This window comes from Acomys minous, assembly GCF_964271855.1.
Source record: "Acomys minous genome assembly, chromosome: 5".
In the NCBI taxonomy this organism is placed as follows: domain Eukaryota; kingdom Metazoa; phylum Chordata; class Mammalia; order Rodentia; family Muridae; genus Acomys; species Acomys minous.
In genome coordinates this window covers 103,612,966-103,633,247 of record NC_140494.1, presented here as the reverse complement: position 1 = coordinate 103,633,247, position 20,282 = coordinate 103,612,966, and the positions used below count along the sequence as shown (strand labels likewise).

The 20,282-nt window shown below is 51.3% G+C and overlaps 1 protein-coding gene across 1 annotated transcript in view; it reads right to left on the bottom strand.

Moving 5' to 3' along the window:
* Positions 1-9,904: 9,904 nt before the first annotated feature.
* NECTIN1 (nectin cell adhesion molecule 1) overlaps positions 9,905-20,282 on the bottom strand; it is a 62,730-nt gene continuing 52,352 nt past the window's right edge. Inside the window, exon 6 of the mRNA XM_084783608.1 lies at positions 9,905-13,942. Within this exon, the coding sequence (XP_084639734.1) occupies positions 13,398-13,942 (545 nt within the window). The 3' untranslated portion in view covers positions 9,905-13,397. The remainder of the gene's footprint in view (positions 13,943-20,282) is intronic.

The window sequence follows — 20,282 nt, the reverse complement described above, 5'->3', positions numbered from 1 at the left end:
ATAAATGCCTTTGTAAGCGTGCATGTGTGGGTGCATGCCTGTACGTGTGTGTGTGTGTGTGTGTGTGTGTGTGTCTGTGTCTGTGGTATGTTGAGGACAGTCACTTTCCACAGTGCCTATGATGTTCCTCCAACCTGGAAGGGTCTCTCCAGTGTCCCTAGGCTCCCCAGCTCCTCCTACCTAACCCTTTGCACCTTGAGTTGTCATTAGGAGAGAAGATGCAACTTAAGCTGAGCTCCTCCAGCGTCAGGCCCAGCTGGAGAGAGTTACTGGGATTTCATGCACATTCCTGGGGGAGGAGGAACTATCTTCCTGGTGGGGACCTTGCCCTGCAGGGACCTGACCCTTGGCTTCTTGGAGGGCGGGGAATGTCCCAGCCAAGTGAGGAGGGCATGGGAAGCCATTTGTGTCACATGGCCATCCCTTACTCAACTGGGCACCATGGTTCCCCCTCCTCTGTCAACTCCTTTCTTCCCCAGCTGGTTTCAGAGAACCTCCATGACTTAGGAACAAAGACCCAAACTGGAAAAAATGGAAAGGCAGTGAGAAGATAGAGGCCTGACTCTTTAGCAGCGTGGTCTTTGCTGGGCTATGTCAGGGGGACTCCCATCTGGGTAAGGGGGAAGGGTTGTGAGGTCTGGGCTAGGTGCTTTGGCTTTGACATGTTCCCCCTGTGGACTCCTTTTGAAGATCTGCTCCCTGGTGCTATGGAGAGGCAAGTGTATCACACTTCAATGGGCTGACAGGAGCTGTGGCTTGCCTAGAGGAAGTGGGTCACTGGGCTGTGCCCTGGAAAGATACAGTGTGACCACCCCGAGCTTCCTGACTGCCAGGAAGTGAGCAGCCTTCCTTCAGCATATTTGGTCTCTCTCACACCAGCCTAGACACAGAACAGGTGGAGAGTCTGAAACTGGGAGCCACAAGAAACCTTTCGTTCATTAAGTTTCTCTCACGTATTTTGTCTCAGAGGTGGAAAACTAAGAGCATCTCTATACCGAACATATGTTGGCTCTTTTCCTTGTCATTCTTCTTGAAACAATGGACCATGACAACTATTTACATGTCACTTAACCGTAACCAGTGTTTCAAGTAATCCGAAGATGACTTGAGGTATGCACAAGGATTGTGTGGGCGCTGTGTGACCCCGCACCGTTTTATGTAAGGAGCTGGAGCCTCTGTGAATTTTGGTATGGGGTGGGGGTGGGGGAAGTCCTGGACTTAATCCTCTAATGAGATCAAGGGATTTCATTAGAAGCTAGAAGATAGATCTTCTGCCTGGGATTTTCAGGTGTTGAGATTTGAAGACAAAGGAATAGGGCACAGGGCAGAACACCAGTGGCTTTGGCTTTGTGAATAGCCCTTGACCACTGAGAAGGGCTGATGGCAGTGCTAGGGGAGTGTGAGCTTTCCTAGTTAGTTGGGTCCTGGTGCATTCCCTATCCTGGAGCCTCCTGGAAGACCAGTACCAACCAGCTGAGTGCTCTCGATTCCACAGGGCTTGGGGACATCTCCCCAAAGCATTTCAAGTAAGGGAATCCACTTTTCATTACTTAAGCCCTGCTTCCTCCTCCTCCAGTAAACAGAGAGGAAATCTCTGGGGACAGAGTAAAGGCACAGTCTCCTTGGGCGTCTGTCCCTGCCTCGGCTATGGCAGGGGGAAGCCTCACCTGCTGTAGTTTTCTCTGTAGGAAGGGCTTCTCTGCTCATCTTGTCATGGAGGGGGCTTGGATGCTTTTTGTTTTAGAGCAGATCCTTCATTTCTCTGCAGTGGAAGGCAGAGGGGGGCCTGTCACTGATGAGGTGGGTCAAGCAGTGTGACTGGGCTGTCCATCCCCTGCCACCCCCGCCCCCACCCCCACTGCTGCTGTAGCTGCAGACCAGATTCCTCTGCAAACCTCCTGCCACTATCACCCCAGGCACCTGGTCTCAGCATCCACTGAATTAGACAGAGGGCATGGAATGGGGTGTGGCGATTCATCACTGCCAGGCGGCAAGAGCTTGGGGACTCGCTGTCCTGGCCCTGAAGCTTTGTCTGCAGAAGCATCTCAGAGGAAGCTAGTGTGCTCCCATGTCTCCAGCTCCTTGTTTCACACCCAGAGAGGGACCACACCCTGCACAGTCCCATCATGGAATCAAAGAGCTTACTTGGTGAGATGTGGCAAAGTAGGGGAGGAGACCTAGCCCTGGTTTTCAGCCCAGCCCTCTCCAGTGCTCTCCCCTGGGGTCCAGTTGTAACCGATGCTCTTCCCCGGCAACTCCTGATAGTCACTGGAGAAGAAACATGAAGTGTCCCTCCCTATCCACTGCCTTCCTTTTGCTACCCCACCCCCCACCCCCCAGGAACTCTGAATTACTTGGGAGTCAACCATGGTGGGCAGAAGAAGGTTTTTCAGCAAACTCCACCTGCTGTGGCCAAGGTGGCACCATTAACACCTCATGCCAGCCAGCTACTCCAGCCATCAGATTTTTTACTGCTGGTGTTTCCTTCCTCTCTAGGATAGCCCCTCCCCAAGGGTACTCATCGTTTCCATCCTCCTTTGGCTCCCAGTACTTCCTAGGTCCCTAAGAAGACTCCAGTATGCCCAGATGGACAGGTACCAATCTCCCCTTCTGAGCTCTGGAGAATAAGTGTCAAAAGACCTCCAAACTCTCTCTCTCCCCTCCCCTTTCTCTGTCTCTGTCTGTCTGTCTCTGTCTTTCTCTCTGTCTCTCTCTCTCTGTTTCTGTCTCTCTCCCTCTGTTCAGTGTGTGTGCACATGTGTTTGGAGGCCATCCTTTGTCATTCTCTACCTTATGTTGGGAGACAGGGTCTCTCGCTGATTTGGCTAGACTGTCTGGGCAGCAATCCCCAAGGATGCTCCTGCCTGTCTCTGCAGCACTGGGATAACAAGTGGATGTCAAACCTTTTTTATTTTCTTATTATCGAACCCTTGTGAAAGCCCAGATCATTTATAGTCATGAAAAACAACTCAAAACACCAGTAGCTATCAGAAAAGTGCAAATTAAAGCCACAATAAGACACCACTAGGTTCTTGCTAAGATGACTAAAAGTAAAAGGAGATCACAGCAAGTGTATAAGGTAGTAGGGCCACCAGAACATGCATGATGCTAGCAGGATTTGCCCTTAAACAACTCAGGTGCATCTGTCTCTAATCCACTTTCAGATAGGGGTCAGCAGACACAATTGCAATGGCTTCCACAGTTACATAGAACATGAATAGCAACTGGATAAGTGGTCATCTCACACAGGTGACCACTGTCCGCAGAATAAGTACACTGTAGCCCCACCCCCACCCCAGGAATAATACATAATGAGGAAACAAACACCAGAAGAGAACTGACTCCTGCAGACTGTCTACTGACCCTACACACATGCCATGGTACAGGCACATATGTGCTTCTGCACACACACACACACACACACACACACACACACACACACACACACACACACACACACACACCACATAAGTATACCCCATGGCTTCAGATGAAGGTCTTGCCTGGAGATGTGGTGTGGGAGGTACTGTCTTGATGGGGAGCTGGTGTGTGTGTATATGGCACTAGACCCTGACAATCTGAACACTTTACCCTTGGAAAATGAGGAAGTTTAAGAAATTACAATTGACAAACTCTTATGCAGAGTTCTGATAGGTAAAACAAACCAAAGACCAAACTTGAGACCTATCCACTTGCTTCTCCTGGGATTTTTTTGTTTTGTTTTTCTTTTCTTTTTTTGTTTTTGTTTTTATTTTTTGAGACAGAGTTTCTCTGTGTAACAGCCCTGGCTGTCCTAGACTCACTTTGTAGACCAGGCTGGCCTTGAACTCACAGAGATCCGCCTGCCTCTGCCTCCCGAGTGCTGGAATTGAGGGTGTGCATCACCACTCTGGGCTCCTATTTCTTTTTTAATTAATTATTTTGCAGTCCTTGGGATCAAACCCAAGGCCTTCTGCATGCCAGGCAGGGCTCCATCATGAGCTACAGCCCGGGGCTCCCATATCTACAGAGGGCGGCAGTCACCACAGCTTGTACAGTGCAGAGTTGGCCTCTCAGTTATGGTTTGACAAGTGTCCTGATAGCTTTTCATGGCCGATCCCTCATTAGGGAGACACATAATACTAAAAGTTATGGTAGGAAAGGATATCATCTTGGCTAAACCTGACTGGGCATCCCTCCCATCTGTCCAGGAATATATGTTGAATACTTGACAAGGAGGTTGTTTGCATTTGGATTGAGCCCTTCTGTGTTCCACGTCATGACTCTGAAGTCAGCTGCTTTGGCTGTGCCCACTGCACAAGAGTGGGTGGGACAGCATCAGGGAGGACACACAGTTCCCACCCCTGCACCCTCATCTTTTCCTGGTCAGACAGCTGCAGGTAACAACATCTCATCTGTGCCCATGAGGATGAGAGGGAGGTGGTTTTGTTCCCCTGGGGAACACTGGACCTGGGGGCTTGTCAAAAGTTGACTTTATGTTTTTGGAGTAATTTCAGGGTCCCAGAGAGCCCCTGCCCTTGCACACAGCCCCCTTCTCACACTCTCGGCAGTCTCAAGGTAGAGTGGTCTGTTTGTTAGAGTGGGTGAACCTACTCTGACACCTAGTTATCACCTGCAGTCCAGAGCCAACTGGGGCTGGGTGATGCCAGCTTGAGTGCTGGCCCTGTACCGGCCTTGAGATCATGCTTTCCTAGAGTTTCTTACCAATTGCACCAAGACGTAAGCACAGCCTTGCCTGACTCCCAAGGGCAGGTGCCTCACCGCTGTGGTGGTCAGTGGCCTGATGATTACTGTTCAGGTCAAGGAGAAGTAGGTAAACAGTGACCGTCTCCTAATATCCAAAGGGCTCTCCTAGGAAGCAGGTTGAGTTATTCTATGTACCCAGATCAGTGCACAAGACCTGGGAAGGCAATTTTTTTTCCCTTGCAGGTCAGAGCAGCGCTGCAAAGGCAGGGTTACCTGGGAGCTAAGCTATTCCGTCAATAGAGACATCTATCAGATGCTTGGGGGATAGCCCTGCCTTGGAAGAGGTTGGCCTGTGTGATCCAAAAGGTCTCTTTTGACTGTCCCTTTGACAAATTCTATTAGTCTTTAATTCTACGGAGCCACCTATTGTATGTCCCTCTTCCCTTAGTGCCGGGGGTGAGGGAGACACTCATCAGTCCAGTGAGGAAGGCAGCTTATGTGGCTCCTTGGCTTGCAGGTGATGGGCTCTTCCTGACACAAGTTAGAGTTATTTGGGAAGAGGTAATCTCAATTAAGAGAATGCTCCTCTCATATTGCCCATTTGTGATGCATTTTTTTTTTAAAATTAATGATTGATGTGGTAGGGATGGCCTATTGTGAGCGGTTCACCTATGGGCAGGTAGTTCCCCCCGGGATGTTAAGAAAGCAGGCTGAGCAGGATTTGGGGGAACAAGTCAGTAAGTAGCACTCTTCCATGGCTTCTGCTTCAGTTCCTGTCTCTAGGTTCCTGCCTGAGTTCTGCCCTGACGTCCGTAGACGATGGACTATGATGTGGACGTGTGAGTGGATAAACTCTTTCCTCCCTGGGTTGCATTTGGGCATTGTGCTTTACTACAACAACAGGAAGCTAACCAAGATGAGCTAGATCCTTCAGTGATGAGGAAACTGGGTGTGAGGACATCTGAAGCATCCATCCCCTCAAAGTTTTCATTCATTGTGGAACACACGCTTCTCAGGACCTTTGGGCCTGGACCTCAGGCAGGAAAAGGGCTGACAGCTATAAGCACTGCCACCTCTTTCTCTATATCCTAGCATGAGGGTCCTTTCTCATTTCTCTAACAGGGCCATAGGGGAACCATCAACTTCCTTCTTGAAGCACATTCACTTCTGTCAGCTCCATGAACCAGGACTCTTCACTCACAGAGGGCCTATGGAACCTCCTTTCTCTTCTGGAAAATGCCCAAAGCCCCCACATCCAGGAGTGATGTAACATCGCAACAGCTGCGTACAGCTATGGCTATCCTCTGGTCCCCTCCTTGCCTCCAGTCGGTGGCCTCTGTGAAAGGCATCATCATCCAGGACATTATGTCTTGGAGGATGATGAGGAGGGTGGTTAACAATGACAATAAATAGTCTTACTTGCCACCTAAGCCCTATGTGCACTATTATGCCATGTCACCCAACGACCCATCTACTTTGATGTTCAAGATACTGCACTTGTTATTAGCCAATAGGTAGCTCCTCTCCCCCCTCTCCTCCCTCCTTCCCTCCTTCTAGGTATTGCTTTCTATTCAAGGCTTGCCTTGAATTTACAATCCTACCCCAGCTTCCTGAGTTTTAGCACCTTCGTGCTTAGCCATGCTCCTATCTTGGGACCCTCCTCTTCTTCATGATTGACACCTGAGAATGTTCCCTCTCAACTTCATGCTGGAGGTCTTGAATCTGACTGTTTTGTTTTTTGTTTTTTTAAACTCTCCTGGGTAGCTAGTTAAAAGCTCCCAAGCTCCAGGGTTCTGCCTTTATCTGCCTGGGACAAGGCTCAGTGTTTTAAAACCTCAGCTGTGGTGGTCCATCTTGATTGCCACCTTGATAAGATCTAGAGTCACCATGGAAACAAATCTCTTGGCAGACCTCTGAGGGATTATCTAGATTAGGTTAATTGAGTTGGGAGGATCCGTCCTAAAATGTGGGCAACACCATTCCCTGGGCTCAGGTTGCAGACTGAGTGGAAAGGGGGAGTTGAGCATGAATACTCACTCCTGAATACAGACTCCTGACTGTGGACATCATGCCATCAGCCCGCGAGATCCTGATGCTACGACTTCTTGACCGAGATGGACCACATTGTCAAACAGTCATCAGAATAAGCTTTCTTCCTTAAGTTGCTTGGGCCAGCTATTTTGTCATAGCAACAGGGCAAGTAATGACTGCATTGGACAATTCTGGATTGACTCTGCTCAGTGGAGCTTGTGTTGTATGTAGATGGTGCTATTGTGTTGGTTCTCACGGCAGACATAACAATTCCTGTGCTAGTCTTAGCCTGGAGTTCAGGGTGGGCTGGATATGATGCGGCTGGAGGTGGGGCAGGGTATGGGGTGTGGAGTGTGTGAGTGGGGGGCGCATATTGGGGGAGGAGTGTTGTCAGAGGGAGAGAAACAGAGGACAATGCCTCTGTTATCCAGGAGTTGGTGACAGAGATGAGGAGTGAGACGGCACCCCCCCCCCCCAAAAAAAAAAAAAAGATCTGGGCATGGCTGTCATCAAGTTTATTGACCAAGGGGAGAAAACAGGGGCTTGAGGACCATGGAAGGCAGCACCAAGTTCAAATTCCAGGACTGTTTCCTGGAGGCTGCTGGACATGGAGGCAGGTACAGAGGTGTTTGCAGAAGCAGAGTCCAGCTGGTGCTTATTCTAGCTGTCAGAGGCCTTCTTCTGCCCACTGTCCTACCATTCACATCTATCTATCTATCTATCTATCTATCTATCTATCTATCTATCTATCTATCATCCATCCAGCTTTGTAAACCAGGCTGACCTTGAACTCAGATCTGCCTGCCTCTGTCTCTCAAACACTGGGATTAAAGGTGTGTACCACCATCGCCTGGTCCTCTCATTTCAAACCAACTCATTATTTTAAATCTTTCCCAGGTTGTGTTCCTCAATGAGTCTAATCTGACTGGCAACCCTACTCAATGCTCAGTGTAGCTCCCACTCGCCTACCTTATTTATGTTCCACTGGGGGCTTGTATTGTTGTTGTTGTTTTTGCTTTTTTTTTGTCCAACAGAAACTTGTTTTTCCTTCCCCAAAGTTTTTTGACACCCAACTTCCATTCTCCACTCTCAGAAGTGGCCCTGCCCATAAGCAAGCTCAGCGTACACTTAGGGGTTATATCTGGGTTCATCCCTAGTTTCTTCTCTTGGCTTCAGCTCTTCACATACAGAGTGAGGGGGTTGGACTGGCACGGTCACTTTGGAACAAATAATGTAAGATACTAAAGTCTGAAGTGTGCTCAGAGTACTTGTGACCTAGCAGTATCTACAGAGCCCTTACATATACAAGGTCAAGGTCACGTCACACTCTTTCAGACAAATGAGCACTTCTCATCCTATGCAGCTAGGGCCTTGCACTGCTAATAGCCCTTAGCCAGGAAGCCAATGGCTAATTTGGAATCTAGGGTCCTTGGTGCTCTGAATTCTTGGGAGCGGGATAATCACAGAATACTAGCCTGGCCTCCAGTGACCCAAAATGTGACCTAAGTGAAAGAATTCACGATCAAGTTTATTCCCTTAATCATCTGCAGCAGGAGACACACTCAGAGAATGGCCTTTAGGGGACAGGGTACCATCTGGGAGTGGGCAAAGGTGGCACGCAGGAGGTAGACTTAGCCCTGCTCAGGCAGGGTCTTCTGCCTCGGGCCATCCAACCTGCGTTCCTTGTTCTGTCTGGCTGACACACTGGCCAAAGGTTTTGGGTTTAGACAGATGGAGGACCCACGGCCTGACTAGCATGAAGTTTCTCCTAAGCCCTTATTCAACTAGGAAGCCTAGTGTAGATGCTGGTATCCTCAGGCCTGGGGAAGGTGTGGGTCTGGCTTCTCCAGGGCAAAGCTCCACCCACAGAGGCTGTGCCTGAGACTAATTGGCTTGCCCTCCTTCCTCGAAGCTGAGAAAGTCTTGGCTAATTTGCCGGAACGCTCTAGTTAAATGCCAATTAGGATGTTCTGTCCACTGCTCTCTTCCAATATATTAATAATGTAATTAAGCATTTATTGCTCGCACAAATTAAAAATTAACTTAAACAGACAGCCTGAAAAACTGAGGAAATAACCGCTTAGACAACCAATTTGCATCTCATTCCAATATCAACACCAAAACACAGCTCTGTCTGTCCTGGGCGCCTTGGTTTAACCTTGCAGTGAGGGGCTCAGCCAGCTGCCAACAGCTGCTGGCTCCTCCTTTTCCATGCTGGATTCTGCCTTTCTGTAGGGCCCCAATCTTAGGTGGGGAGGAGGTGGCCTTGCTCCCAGTGGACCTGAGAGCTGTCTGCTAAGCTGCCCCCTTGGCTTCTGTGGTCCCTGCCCCTCCCCACTAGAGCCCAAAGCTCTATGGTGTGGATCTTGGTGAAAAGCGATGCCACCAGGGGTGAGAAGGAGGGGGCAGTCCCTGGAGCCCCCTGTCCTCCCACCCTCAGGATCGATTTGTCCTGCATTCCAGCCCAGGAGATGGGAAGCAGATGGTGCTGGCATTGGTGGGGGGTGGGGGGGGAAGGGAGGAGGGAATGGAGGATCCAGAAGAGCTCCTCCCAACCAGCCCCCCTGGGAGAGAAGGGGTAAGGCTGGGACCAGGGAGAGCTGCTGGGAGATGGGGCCGCATCCTTAGAATGGAAGAGCAAAGGAAAGAGCCCTTCTCTTGTCTCCAGGGAGCTGTCGAACACAGCAGGTGCTCCACTGTGAGGGTGGGGGTGGGGTTCCTTCTCCTCAGAGCCACAGGGGACCTGGCAGGGAGAAACAGGACTCCAAGGAAGTGGGCAAGAGGGGACCAACCCGGGGAGGGTGGTGACTGACACAAGAGCTCTGGCACAGGGGCTCTAGCTAGAGCAGGCCTTCCTCAGCTGTGTACTTCTGTCATCTCTTTCTTGATCCCTCCGCCCCCAAACCCCCACATGCCTTGGCTCTGGCCAGCGGACAGAAGTCAGCCCAACCCTCTGTGCCCTGCACAGCTCACATCTTCTCATGGGAGGATGGCTCCATTGTGACCTGCAAGCACTCAACCGGGATGCCTGCAAGGTGGGCCAGTGGGGCACCTCACTCAGTAAGTCCCTGTCATAGAATGGGACGCTCTGGTTATCTGCACTGCTTCTTTGTCCTCCCTGAGGTCTGGCTGGGTGTGTCTTCTCTAGCTTTGCTCATACACCATCGCAGTGACATGAGGCAAACAGTCTTGTTTTAAACGCTTTATTTATAAAAAAGTACATTTTTTTTCTCAGTACATTTTCAACCCATCTTTTTTTTTTTTTTAATACAAGTAAAAGGGGGTGGGACAACCCCCACCCCCCAACTTCTGGGTCAGGACCAGGATCTGCTGGGCTGTCCCCAGGACCAAAGAGGAAAACAGTGACGAAGAAACTGACGCAAAGGAAGCTAGTCACACTCCAGAGGTGAGGGTGGCAGCTTCTCCTGGATTTTGCTTCCATTTGTTTAAAAAAAAAAAAAAGTCACCCCTCCCCCAACCCTTTCCTTACAGCCAGGGTCAGAAAGCAGCATCGGTGAGGCCAGGTCCTACACCTCTGAGTGTCTCTGGCCCAGGTCAGCTTGAGCCACCTGCCCTCACCAGGAGAGGGTTTCAGTTGACAGTCAGGCTTGGGGAAGTCTCTACCAGGACCCCCAGAGGCCTGGGAGCACCCCCCCTCCTCCCAGGAAAGGGAATGCAGTGTCCTGCTGGATTCAGGGGAGTGGCCCCACCCACCCGACATGAGTCCTGATTCTCCCACCTTGGAGGATGGCAGAAGTTATTGCACCAGTGACTGGGGCACACAGGGGTGGGCTGGCAGAGAGGGCACCTTTCCAGGCCTTGGGTCCCTGTCCACCTGTCTTGGGCCTGAGCATTAATAAGGGGGCTTCTTGTTCCTCCTGTGTGTACTTGTGTGTACTTGTGCGCACACCTGCCTGCACGCCCGCCCATGCTTGGTCTGTGGAAGGCGTGTGTCCGTGGGTAGGGCATGCTGTTCGCTGACTATGTACTGGCGTTTTCCGGGTCTTTCTGGTAAAAAAGGCTTGGGCAGTTGTTGCACATCAGAACAATATCAAAATCTGAAGGGAAACGGGAGCTCTGGAGCAGTGGAGGGTGACAGGAGAAGGAGGGACAACCACCGGAGAGGCCTTGGCAGTTAACACACCGAGTTTATTCTCTGCAGTATGGCAGAAGCTCAGCTGTGTGTGGGGGGGCATGAAGGTGAAGTGGGAAGCCCTCCTCTCTGTGGCACTGGACCTTCCACTGTCAGCTGTGTCCACTGCCCCCCCCACCCCCCAACACAGGGCAAAGAAAGCCTCGCCTCCTTAGGCCTACCTACTGACCCCTGCCTCATGCCCTCTTTTAGCCCAGGTAGCAGCTGCCTGGAAGTGATGCCACGGCTGGGACCCTGGATCCTGCTGCATGGACCCTATAAATTGTGCTTTGCTTGGGGGAAAGGCGTGCAGGTATCTAAAGGGGAGCTTGGGTGCTTGTCCGGGCCCAGGGCCTCCTCAGTCCATGACAAAATAAGGAAGAGGGGTTGACAGTGAAAGGTAAGAGAGGCAGGAGAGCGAGTCCTTTCAGTCTTATGGTTCCATAGGGGCAGAAATGCCTTTATGTGGCAGTCAGGGTTCTGCCTCCTGCCTTCGGGAAATGGGACCAAGCAGAGGGGCCAGAGTAGCATGAGGAGCAGGGGAGTGATGTGACATGGGAGGGACAGTAATACTGCTGGGAGAAGCAGCCCAGCTCTTCCATTTTCCTCTGCCCTGTGGCTAAAAAGGCCCCAGAATCTTCTTGCCCAAACTTCACCCGATCCAGTGTCCCCCAGTGCCAAGAGGGGAGAGCCGCCACAGGGCCGGCATGGCTTCAGACTTCTGCTACGTGGCTACTGGGCGGCCTGGGCTGGGACTAGGGCAGTGGCAGCCTGACAAAAGGGCCCCAGCTGGTGAGCTGAGGGGAGCCCTGATGGCGCTTGGACTAGGAATTCAATAGCAGCACCAGGGAGGGGAGGAGGGGGTGAGGGCTGGGGCTCCCTTAGGAAGCCTATGGCAGGGCTGGGTCAGTGCCCGTGGGGCACAGAATAGGCTGCCTCCCGCTTCCTGATATTTGTTCTCCCTCAGAGAGTGTCCACCTTGGGCTGAGTTAGCTGAAATCCTGGTAGGCAGGCCCTAGCTAGGGCTCTTGCAGCCCACTTTGCTGACCCCCAGGGCATAGGCATGCCCATTTAGAATGTTGGGAATTTGGGGGCACAGATGGAGAAACTGAGGCACTTTGAGCTTGGGGACAGAGGGCTGGGAGGGGGCCTTTCTCCAAGGGACTCAAGGGAAGGCCTAGCCCCGAATGGTCGAAGAAGCCAGAGTCCCATTCAAAGAGGGAGTCTGCATGCAAGGGTTTTCCTCCTCATCTCAGCATGGCACCAGGAGAAATTGAGCAGGGAATCAGACCATGGGCAAGCAGCAGGCTCCCAGGTGTCCCTGCACTTTCTTTGAGACCAGTGACATCCACGCTGGCCTTGCTGTACGAGACGCTAGCAGTCCCCTTCAGCCTACCAGATTGCGTTTGCAGAGCTTCCACCAGGCCGCCTTCTCCATGTAAACACTTCTTCGCCTCAAACTCCTTCCTGGGATCCCAGCCCTGACTTTCCAGAAGAGTCAAGTGTTGCTAGCACTCGACAGATAAGGAGAAATCTGAGAAACGTGCACACTGGAAGGAATCGTTGGAGCTATACTGAAATCTTAAGAGCAGCAGCAGCTGGGTGGTTCACCCTAGCTGTCTCTGGATGCTTCTGTGGGCCGATCTCTTCCTGAGGGGGTGGTGGTGGTGGGGCTAAGAGCTGGGACAGAAGTTTCGGCCTGGGGCAGTGTTCAGCCTGGGCAGGGCGTTGGGGGGGAGATTGGCATCGACTCAAGGGTGTGTGCATGGATATGTGTGCACGTGTTGGCAGAGGCATATAGGGTAGAGCCCACCTGGGGTCACCCACTGTGTAGAGAACGGACTCGGGGTTGAACGGGAGGGATACATGAGAGCTAGGCCAACTCCACTTTGTAGGTCAGAAGGAAGAAACCGTAAAACCACCCTCACTAGGAAAACACACTGCCCAGGGCCCCAGCCTCATTATTTCACAGACAAGACTCCCGTGTATACCTAAAAACCTCTTAGGTGCACTGGTAGCATCAGCTTAGTGGGGGAGATTGGGGTACTTCTCTCTGGGAAGAAGAGCAGCATATGGGGTAGGGGTGAGGCTGGGCTTCATCTTGAAGCTCCCTTTGCCCTCCATCCCCAATAAAGAAAACACAAACAAATTCCAGTGTTGGGGGTGGGGGTGGGGGTGGGAGAGGACTGGCTCCCCAAACCCTGGAGGGGTGCCCAAGTACACAAGACAAGAACAGGGCTCCCTACACAGAGGGCAGTGGAAGGGGTCCTTAAAGGAAAGATAGGGTAACACCAAAGCCACGGTCGAACACAACACCATTGGGGAGGGTTGGTGAGGGAGGAGATTTAAAAAAACAAAAACAAAAACGAAGCCAAGTGGGGTCTGCCCTGAGCTCCCCTGGCTCCCCAGGAGTTTGGGGCTGGTTTAGGGCAGCTGGTCAAGTCTCTGTCGAGCTCCTGGGGCAGTGGTGGGCTGTGGGGGTGGGCAGGGGGCGTGCGGGTAGGGGCCAAGGAGAAGTGGGCATAGACAGAGGCTCCAGAAGGCGGGGCTACACATACCACTCTTTCTTGGAAATGAAAGACCCGTCGTTCTGAGAAACCATGTTCTCAGCTAAGTCCAGCTGTTCAGGGTCGTACTGGTAGCCCAGAGTCCGGTCCCCATAGCCGCCCTGACGGGCCTCAGCCTCATCCACAGTGAAGTAGGGCCGCTTGGCGTCCTCGTCATATTTGGGGTGGGGGCCGCCCACCTTGCGTTCGCCTCCTCCACCACCCTCCTCCTCTTCTTCCTCCTCGTAGCTGCTCCCACCCAGTGGACCAGCCTTCTTTTCATCATCCGAGTCATCCGGGTACTGCAGGTTCTGTGCCATGGGTGGGTGATGCTGGGGGATTCCTGCCTTGCTGTAGCCGTTGCCGTATACATGCTTCTTGGTGCTGTAGTCACCCTTGAAGGTGTGCCGGCGCCGGCGCAGGGCCACCACGATCCCTCCAACCACAATCAGCACCAGCAGGACACTTCCTGCCACGCCCCCAATGATGGCTGTGGGCATCTGCCCCGCGCGCCGCCCGTGTTCAGGAGACGGGGTGTAGGGGAATTCTGGGTGAGGAAAAGAGATGGAGGGGATAGTGTCAGTGTCTGCTCTTCGGAAGTCAGCAGAGGTGTAGGGAGGCAGGGGAGGGAAAAGCCCAGGACAGGATGTCCACACCCTAGGTTTGAGCAATCCTGGTTCCAGAGGCCCCTTAGTGCGCCACTTCCCTAGGTCAAGTCAGCTGCAGCATTAGGAGCTAGGATAAGGCAGGCGAGAGGAGAGAAGCAGCTAATGTACCCATAGCACTCAGCCTTCCATCCTGACCATGCTTGGAGGTATCACCAATCCTGTCCTATCCTGCCACGCTGCAGAGGCACATCTGCATGTCCCCCACTGTCACCACTCTCCAAGGGTGGTCTGCTGTTCATGTCTATTCAGTGCAGAAGACAGTTAGGGAGCTTAACTTACCCAAGGCCACTGAGCCAATTAGATATCAATTTTTTTCAACATATAAATCCCATGCACATGTCACCAGTGTCGTTTAGCCTGACATGTTAAAGTGACTGTCCCAACACCAGGAGCCTAGGAGGTATTCCAGGACTAATTTCTTTTGCCTTCAGGACATACAGAAAATAGGTTCCCAAGTTTTGGCTCTGTAGATACCCTATGAGTGTCAATTGCTTGTCAATGTGCTACAAGCCAGGGCTGTGACTCTTGGTTGTGGTTTGGCCCTGCAGGGCAAGGTGGAGACCTGCTGGGATTGCCAGTTTGGGCCACAAGATTGGACCACCCAAAGTGACAGATTGTAGGTACAGAGCAGGGACAGGCAGAAAGGGGTTGTAGAGGCTCACATGCGTGTTACAGATCAGGAACATACACACTCAAAAGCATGTCTGATGGCCCACAGGCCTTGCCAGACACAACACATGTGTGCATAAAGATATGACGAGAACGAGGGCAGTTGGAGCCAGGTGTAATGGCTCATATTTGAAATTTCAGGATTGGGTTATAGAGCAAGACTGTCTCTCAAAAAAAAAAAAAAAAAAAAAAAGAAAGAAAGAAAAGAAAAGCCAATAATACAAATAGAGTAGAAATAAAAAGGCAACAACAGTGGGGGAAAAAAGACCAGGAGAGGGTGGGAGCAAGAAGTGGGTGGCTTTTTGTTAATCCTGTTGTCTTTCCTTTCCTTTCTTTCCAGGCCAGGCCAGGCCAGAGGCCAAGAGGTCCCAGGGCATGTGTGTTCCCAGCACTACCACAGGGTGGCACTGGAGACCATGGCTGGCCTTGGCAAGGAGCTGGGGCAAGCCTGGAAGGCTGCTGTCCAGTCCTCTCTCCAGCGTGGCCCAGGAGGGCCACGGCCAAGGTGCTGGATCTGTCTGGGCTCATGTGTCTGCTCCTGGGAGCCTGCTGCAACCAGCTCACTCCCTGATTCAGCATCACTCACTCTATCGGAATCACACTCCTCCTCCCATGGGCCCCATGTGAGTGTGTGGGGTGCTGTTGGCAGGCAGGCGGGAGCAGGGCGGAGGTTCTGAATGGGGGAGAGGCTTTCCTGTGGCTCAGGCTGGAAGGGCTAGTGAAAACTCAGGGGCCCCCAAAGGGGGGGGGCACTTGCCTGAGGTCACATGGTTGAGCTGTGGCCACCCAGATGCTCCTGAGCCTGGAGCTGGTGGAGAGAAGCCCAGGGCCAGAGGATTCAGCTCTCTACTTGTCACCACTGTGTCCTCAGTGTAGGTCACAGAGTGAAGGTCCATAAATGTTTGCTGATATGTGTCTTTACTGCAACACGCTGTGGGAGCAGCCTCAAGCTCATCTGCCCACTGCTTTAGAGAGGAAGCACCTTACTTATGTGTACTCAGCTTGCTCCCCCACCCTCAGCCCAGTCCTCAGATCCAGTCCTCTACCTCTGCCTCCAAGCCTTTCTTTGCTTGGTTGGTTTTGCAACAAGGTCTCACTAGCCCAGGCTGGCTTTGAACTTGAGATCTCCCTATCTCAGCCTCCCGGGTGTTGAGGTTCTGAGCCACTACTCCTGGCCAATCCTCTTCCCTTGTCTACTTCCTTATTCAGTTAGCAAATATTCCCCAAGTGTCTTTCTCTTTAGCCACTGCAGAGCTAAATGACATGCTTGGAGTCACAGCAGCAGGCAGACATCGAGGGAGCTGATGATGGGGTGCTTAGGGGTGTAGAATACTGAGACACACACTTCGCACAAGGTTTCTTGGAGGCTGGTATGGACTCAGAGAGGCCAAAACAGTAAGCGAGGTGTCCAGACAGAAGGGCCAGCCTGCAGCTTCTGAACTGTACCCTTAGCCTGCTGAGACGGGAGCCCTGGGTCCCTGGCTTTCCCTTTCAATGCTCTGTAACCACCTGCACTGGAGGTCTTTCTCCAGCGGTCCCAGTACAGGCTTTCTCCATTTCATGGCTTAATTGTAATCCTCCTGGCTTCTCTCTCTCTCTCTCTCTCTCTCTCTCTCTCTCTCTCTCTCTCTCTCACACACACACACACCAGAACCCACTTAGATAGCAAGCATAATGTATCAATCAGCTTTCTGCTACTGTCATAAAATACTTGAGATAATAAACTTAAAGAGAGGAAAGGTGGGTCTGGGTGTGGTGGCACACACCATTAATCCTAGCACTCGGGAGGCAGAGGCAGGGGGATTGCTGTGAGTTTGAGGCCAGCCTGGTTTACAAAGCCAGTCCAGGACAGCCAAGGCTAACACTGAGAGACCCTGTCTCAGAAAAAGGAAAAAAAAAAAAAAAAAAAAAAAAAAAAAAAAAAGAAAAGAAAAGAAAAAGAAAAAGAAAAAGAAGAAAAGTTTACACGCCTTTACTCCCAGTACTTGGGAGGCAGAGGCAGGCAGATCTCTGTGGGTTCAAGGCCAGCCTGGTCTACATAGTTCTCACTCAGCTGCAGAACTGTACCTCTGAAGGTCTCTGGGATACAGTTTCCCAATCTGTACATCATGGAACCATGACCCATTCACTCAGATCTCAGTGAAAACAGCGGGACAAACGTGGAGAAACGTTGGCTTAGATGACACACTGGAGCCCTTCACCTTCTCCCATCCTCTGGACTAAGGGACATATATATACAGGACACGGAGTACTTCCCAGCTTCCTGAAGCCTGACCTCATTTTCCCGCTCACAGAACCATCCCAAGGAACTAACACTTGGGGCTACAGAAACTTCTGGGACCACTAACTCAAATCCTTCCTGTTCCAGCATGGCTGTCTGTCTGTCCTCCTCTGTCATCCTCTGCATTCATCAGTCCTTCCCTGGGGCTCCCACTCCACCAGCATTGTCCACCTTGACTCTTCTATTTCCTCATTGTTTATTAACTCATTGTTTCTCTCTGGGTTTTGTCGTTGTAGAAGATTCCTGGGCCTCACACCTTCACTGGGTCTCTACCCTCTTAGTTGTCCCACCCAGTCAGCAGATTAGCTTCCATAGGAGAGACATGACCACTGTTATCTCAGAGATCAGCAGCAACTCCCCAAGGCCTGCTGGGACTTGGAACCTGGCCTGCCAGCCTCCTACCCTCATCACTGACTGCTATGATTTGGAAAACTGTCCCCACCAAAGGCCCGGGTACCAAAGACTTGGTTGCTAGCTCATAGCACTACTGGAAGATGGGGGTACCTTTAGGGCTGGAGCCTAGTGGCAGGAGGTCCAGTCACTTGGGGGTGTGTGTCCTTGAAAGGGCTATGGGGAGCCTGTCCCATGTCTGTTAGCTGGCTTCCATAGGGTGAATGAGTCACTCTACCTATCTCACATTTTTCATAGGCCTGAAAGCAACAGTCAAACAGTCATAGATGGCAACTTTTGAAACTGTGAGCTAGAAGGGAAACCCCCACCCCCACCCCGACACCCTTTGACAAGTATCTTACTATGTAGCCCGGGCTATCTTGGAACTCACGATGTAGACCAGGCTGGCCCTGAACCCACAGAGATCTGCCTGCCTCTGCCTCCCGAGTTCTGGGAGTAAAGACGTGCAAACCTTTCCTCTTTTTAAATTGAAAGCTGATTAATATGTGATGCTTGCTATCTAAGTGGGTTCTGGTTAGTGTGTGTGTGTGTGTGTGTGTGTGTGTGTGTGTGTGTGTGTGTATGTGTGTGTGTGTGTGTATGTGATATTAAGGATTTAGCATAGAGCCTGTGCTCTACCATCAGGCTATATTTTTAATTCTCATTCATTTTACGTTTTGAGATAGGGTATCACTAAGTTTCTCAGGCTGGCCTCAAACCTCTGACCCTCTAGCCTCAGCTTCCCAAGTAGCTAGGAATACAGAACCCACTTCAAGTGAGTCTCTAACCACAAACAGACCCTTGAGGCAATGCCTTCCACATTCAGGCTTCTCGTCTGTAGCTCACATTTAACTTTTTTTCCTCTGTAGACTTTCTATGGACCAATGGCTTGTGCCCTTCGCTCTCTTTTAAACAATTTCAGATGCAGATTTACTAATCACGTGTTTATTGCTAATAAACACAAACTAGGATTAAACACAGTTGGTCCTGGTTCTCCTTTAATTCAGAATAAGGAAAGGGCTGAGGGAAATGGCTCCCTGTCCTCCGGCATCGCTGCAGCTTGGCTCGCGCAGAACGTTAAATTGCACTTTGGTTACTTTCCTGCTTTCCCGGCAAAGAACCAATGAAAAATACCATGCTCTTACATTTAACTCAGCTAGATTGGATTTTCTGACCCTACTAATCACAGAGTGACAGGGTTTGCTGTATCATCTGTCTGATGAGAATGCTTGGTGTCCCAAACTACTCTGTAAATTATATTTTGAAATAAATCTAGAATCCAGCTGCTTCTCGCCATTCCGTCCCAGCCGCGCTCACGACACCACCATCTCTCACCTGGACTATTTATGGCTATCGACACCCAACTGCTCTCCTCCCCTGACTTCTATATGCCATATTTGCTACAGCAGCCAGCAAGAGCCCATTAGAGTGTAGCTCACATCCCATCACTACCCTGCCCAGAGCCCCTGATGACTCTGTTTTACTCTCAGAGAAGGCTGAAGCCACACACAGAGCCTACAATGTTCTCCATGGCTTGCACCCTGCTCTAACCTCCGACACCATCTTGTCCTGCTTTTCTGCAGGCCGAGGGAGGGCGCTTTGTCATGGCCTGGAGCTTCCCGCCATCACCTCCTTCAGGGCTTGGCTTGAATGTCACCTCCTCCTCACGGGCACTTTCAACCACCATAACTTAAAATTGCAATGTACAAGTCTCTCATCCTCAACACAGTGACCTCCTTCTCACTGTCCTTCCTCCTGTATCACCTTCGGGAACCCATAAGCTTCACACAGATGGAGTTTGGTCTGTTTTGCTCACTGATTTATCCCGAATGTCTAGATCCCATGGCAAAGAAATCCTTGTTGAGAAAAAAGACACGCTCTCATGCTGTGTCAGGCAGAGCAAGCATTTGGCCCACAGATAAAGTGGCCCTGTGACACACTGGGGACCTCATTTTATAGCTGGGGTAGGAGTAAAGTGGTTATAGTTGCTTTCCTTTCTTTTTTTTTTTCTTTTTTTGGTTTTTCGAGGCAGGGTTTCTCTGTGTAGCCTTGGCTGTCCTAGACTCCCTTTGCAGACTAGGCTGGCCTTGAACTCACAGCGATCCGCCTGCCTCTGCCTCCCAAGTGCTGGGATTAAAGGCGTGCACCACCACCGCCCGGCTTATAGTTGCTTTTCTACCTCTCACCTTCTCACTAGGGTCCTTTACTTAATGTTTTTCCTAAGCTCTAATGAGGTTTAAAGTTCATGGGGGGTCTTTTGGGACTAAAGGGAACCCACGTTATTTTGACTGCTCTAAGGTCAGGTCTGTGTAGAACAAGAGGGCTAGTTAGCTATGGTGCCAAAAGCACGAAGCAAGGGAGGCAGATGGAAGAGATAGTTATGGGAACTTAGTTCATGTGCAGGGAGGGCAAGAAGGGAGGATCTTGCCCCTCTCCTCTACCTTCCATTTGCCACAGTCAGCCATAGCCTCTTTCTGTGCCAGAAGCAGAACCACAAGGCCCACAGCTGCGTGGAGAGGGCAGAGCTGAGCACTGCGGTCCTTTGCTTCTGCTGCCGGGGGCCCAACTGGTCCCTCTCACATCCTCTTACAAAGTGGCCCTCAGAGCAATGAAACTTCTCATTCTGGGTCTCCAGTTCCCAGATTAAAATGGGTGGCTCAGTAGGGAGGTGGTGGTGGTGGTGGGGCTTTGGATGGACCTGAGGTGAACTGGAGTTAGGTTTTATGGTCTGGAACTAGGATCTAGGGTCAAAGACGATGTCTGGGCTTGCTCCTGCACAATGTTTTGGAAGGCAGGAAATGACCTACATGAGATCAGGCCAGGAAATTGTGAGGACTACATTTCCCAGCATGCAGCGAGGCCAGCCACAGGGAGAGTGG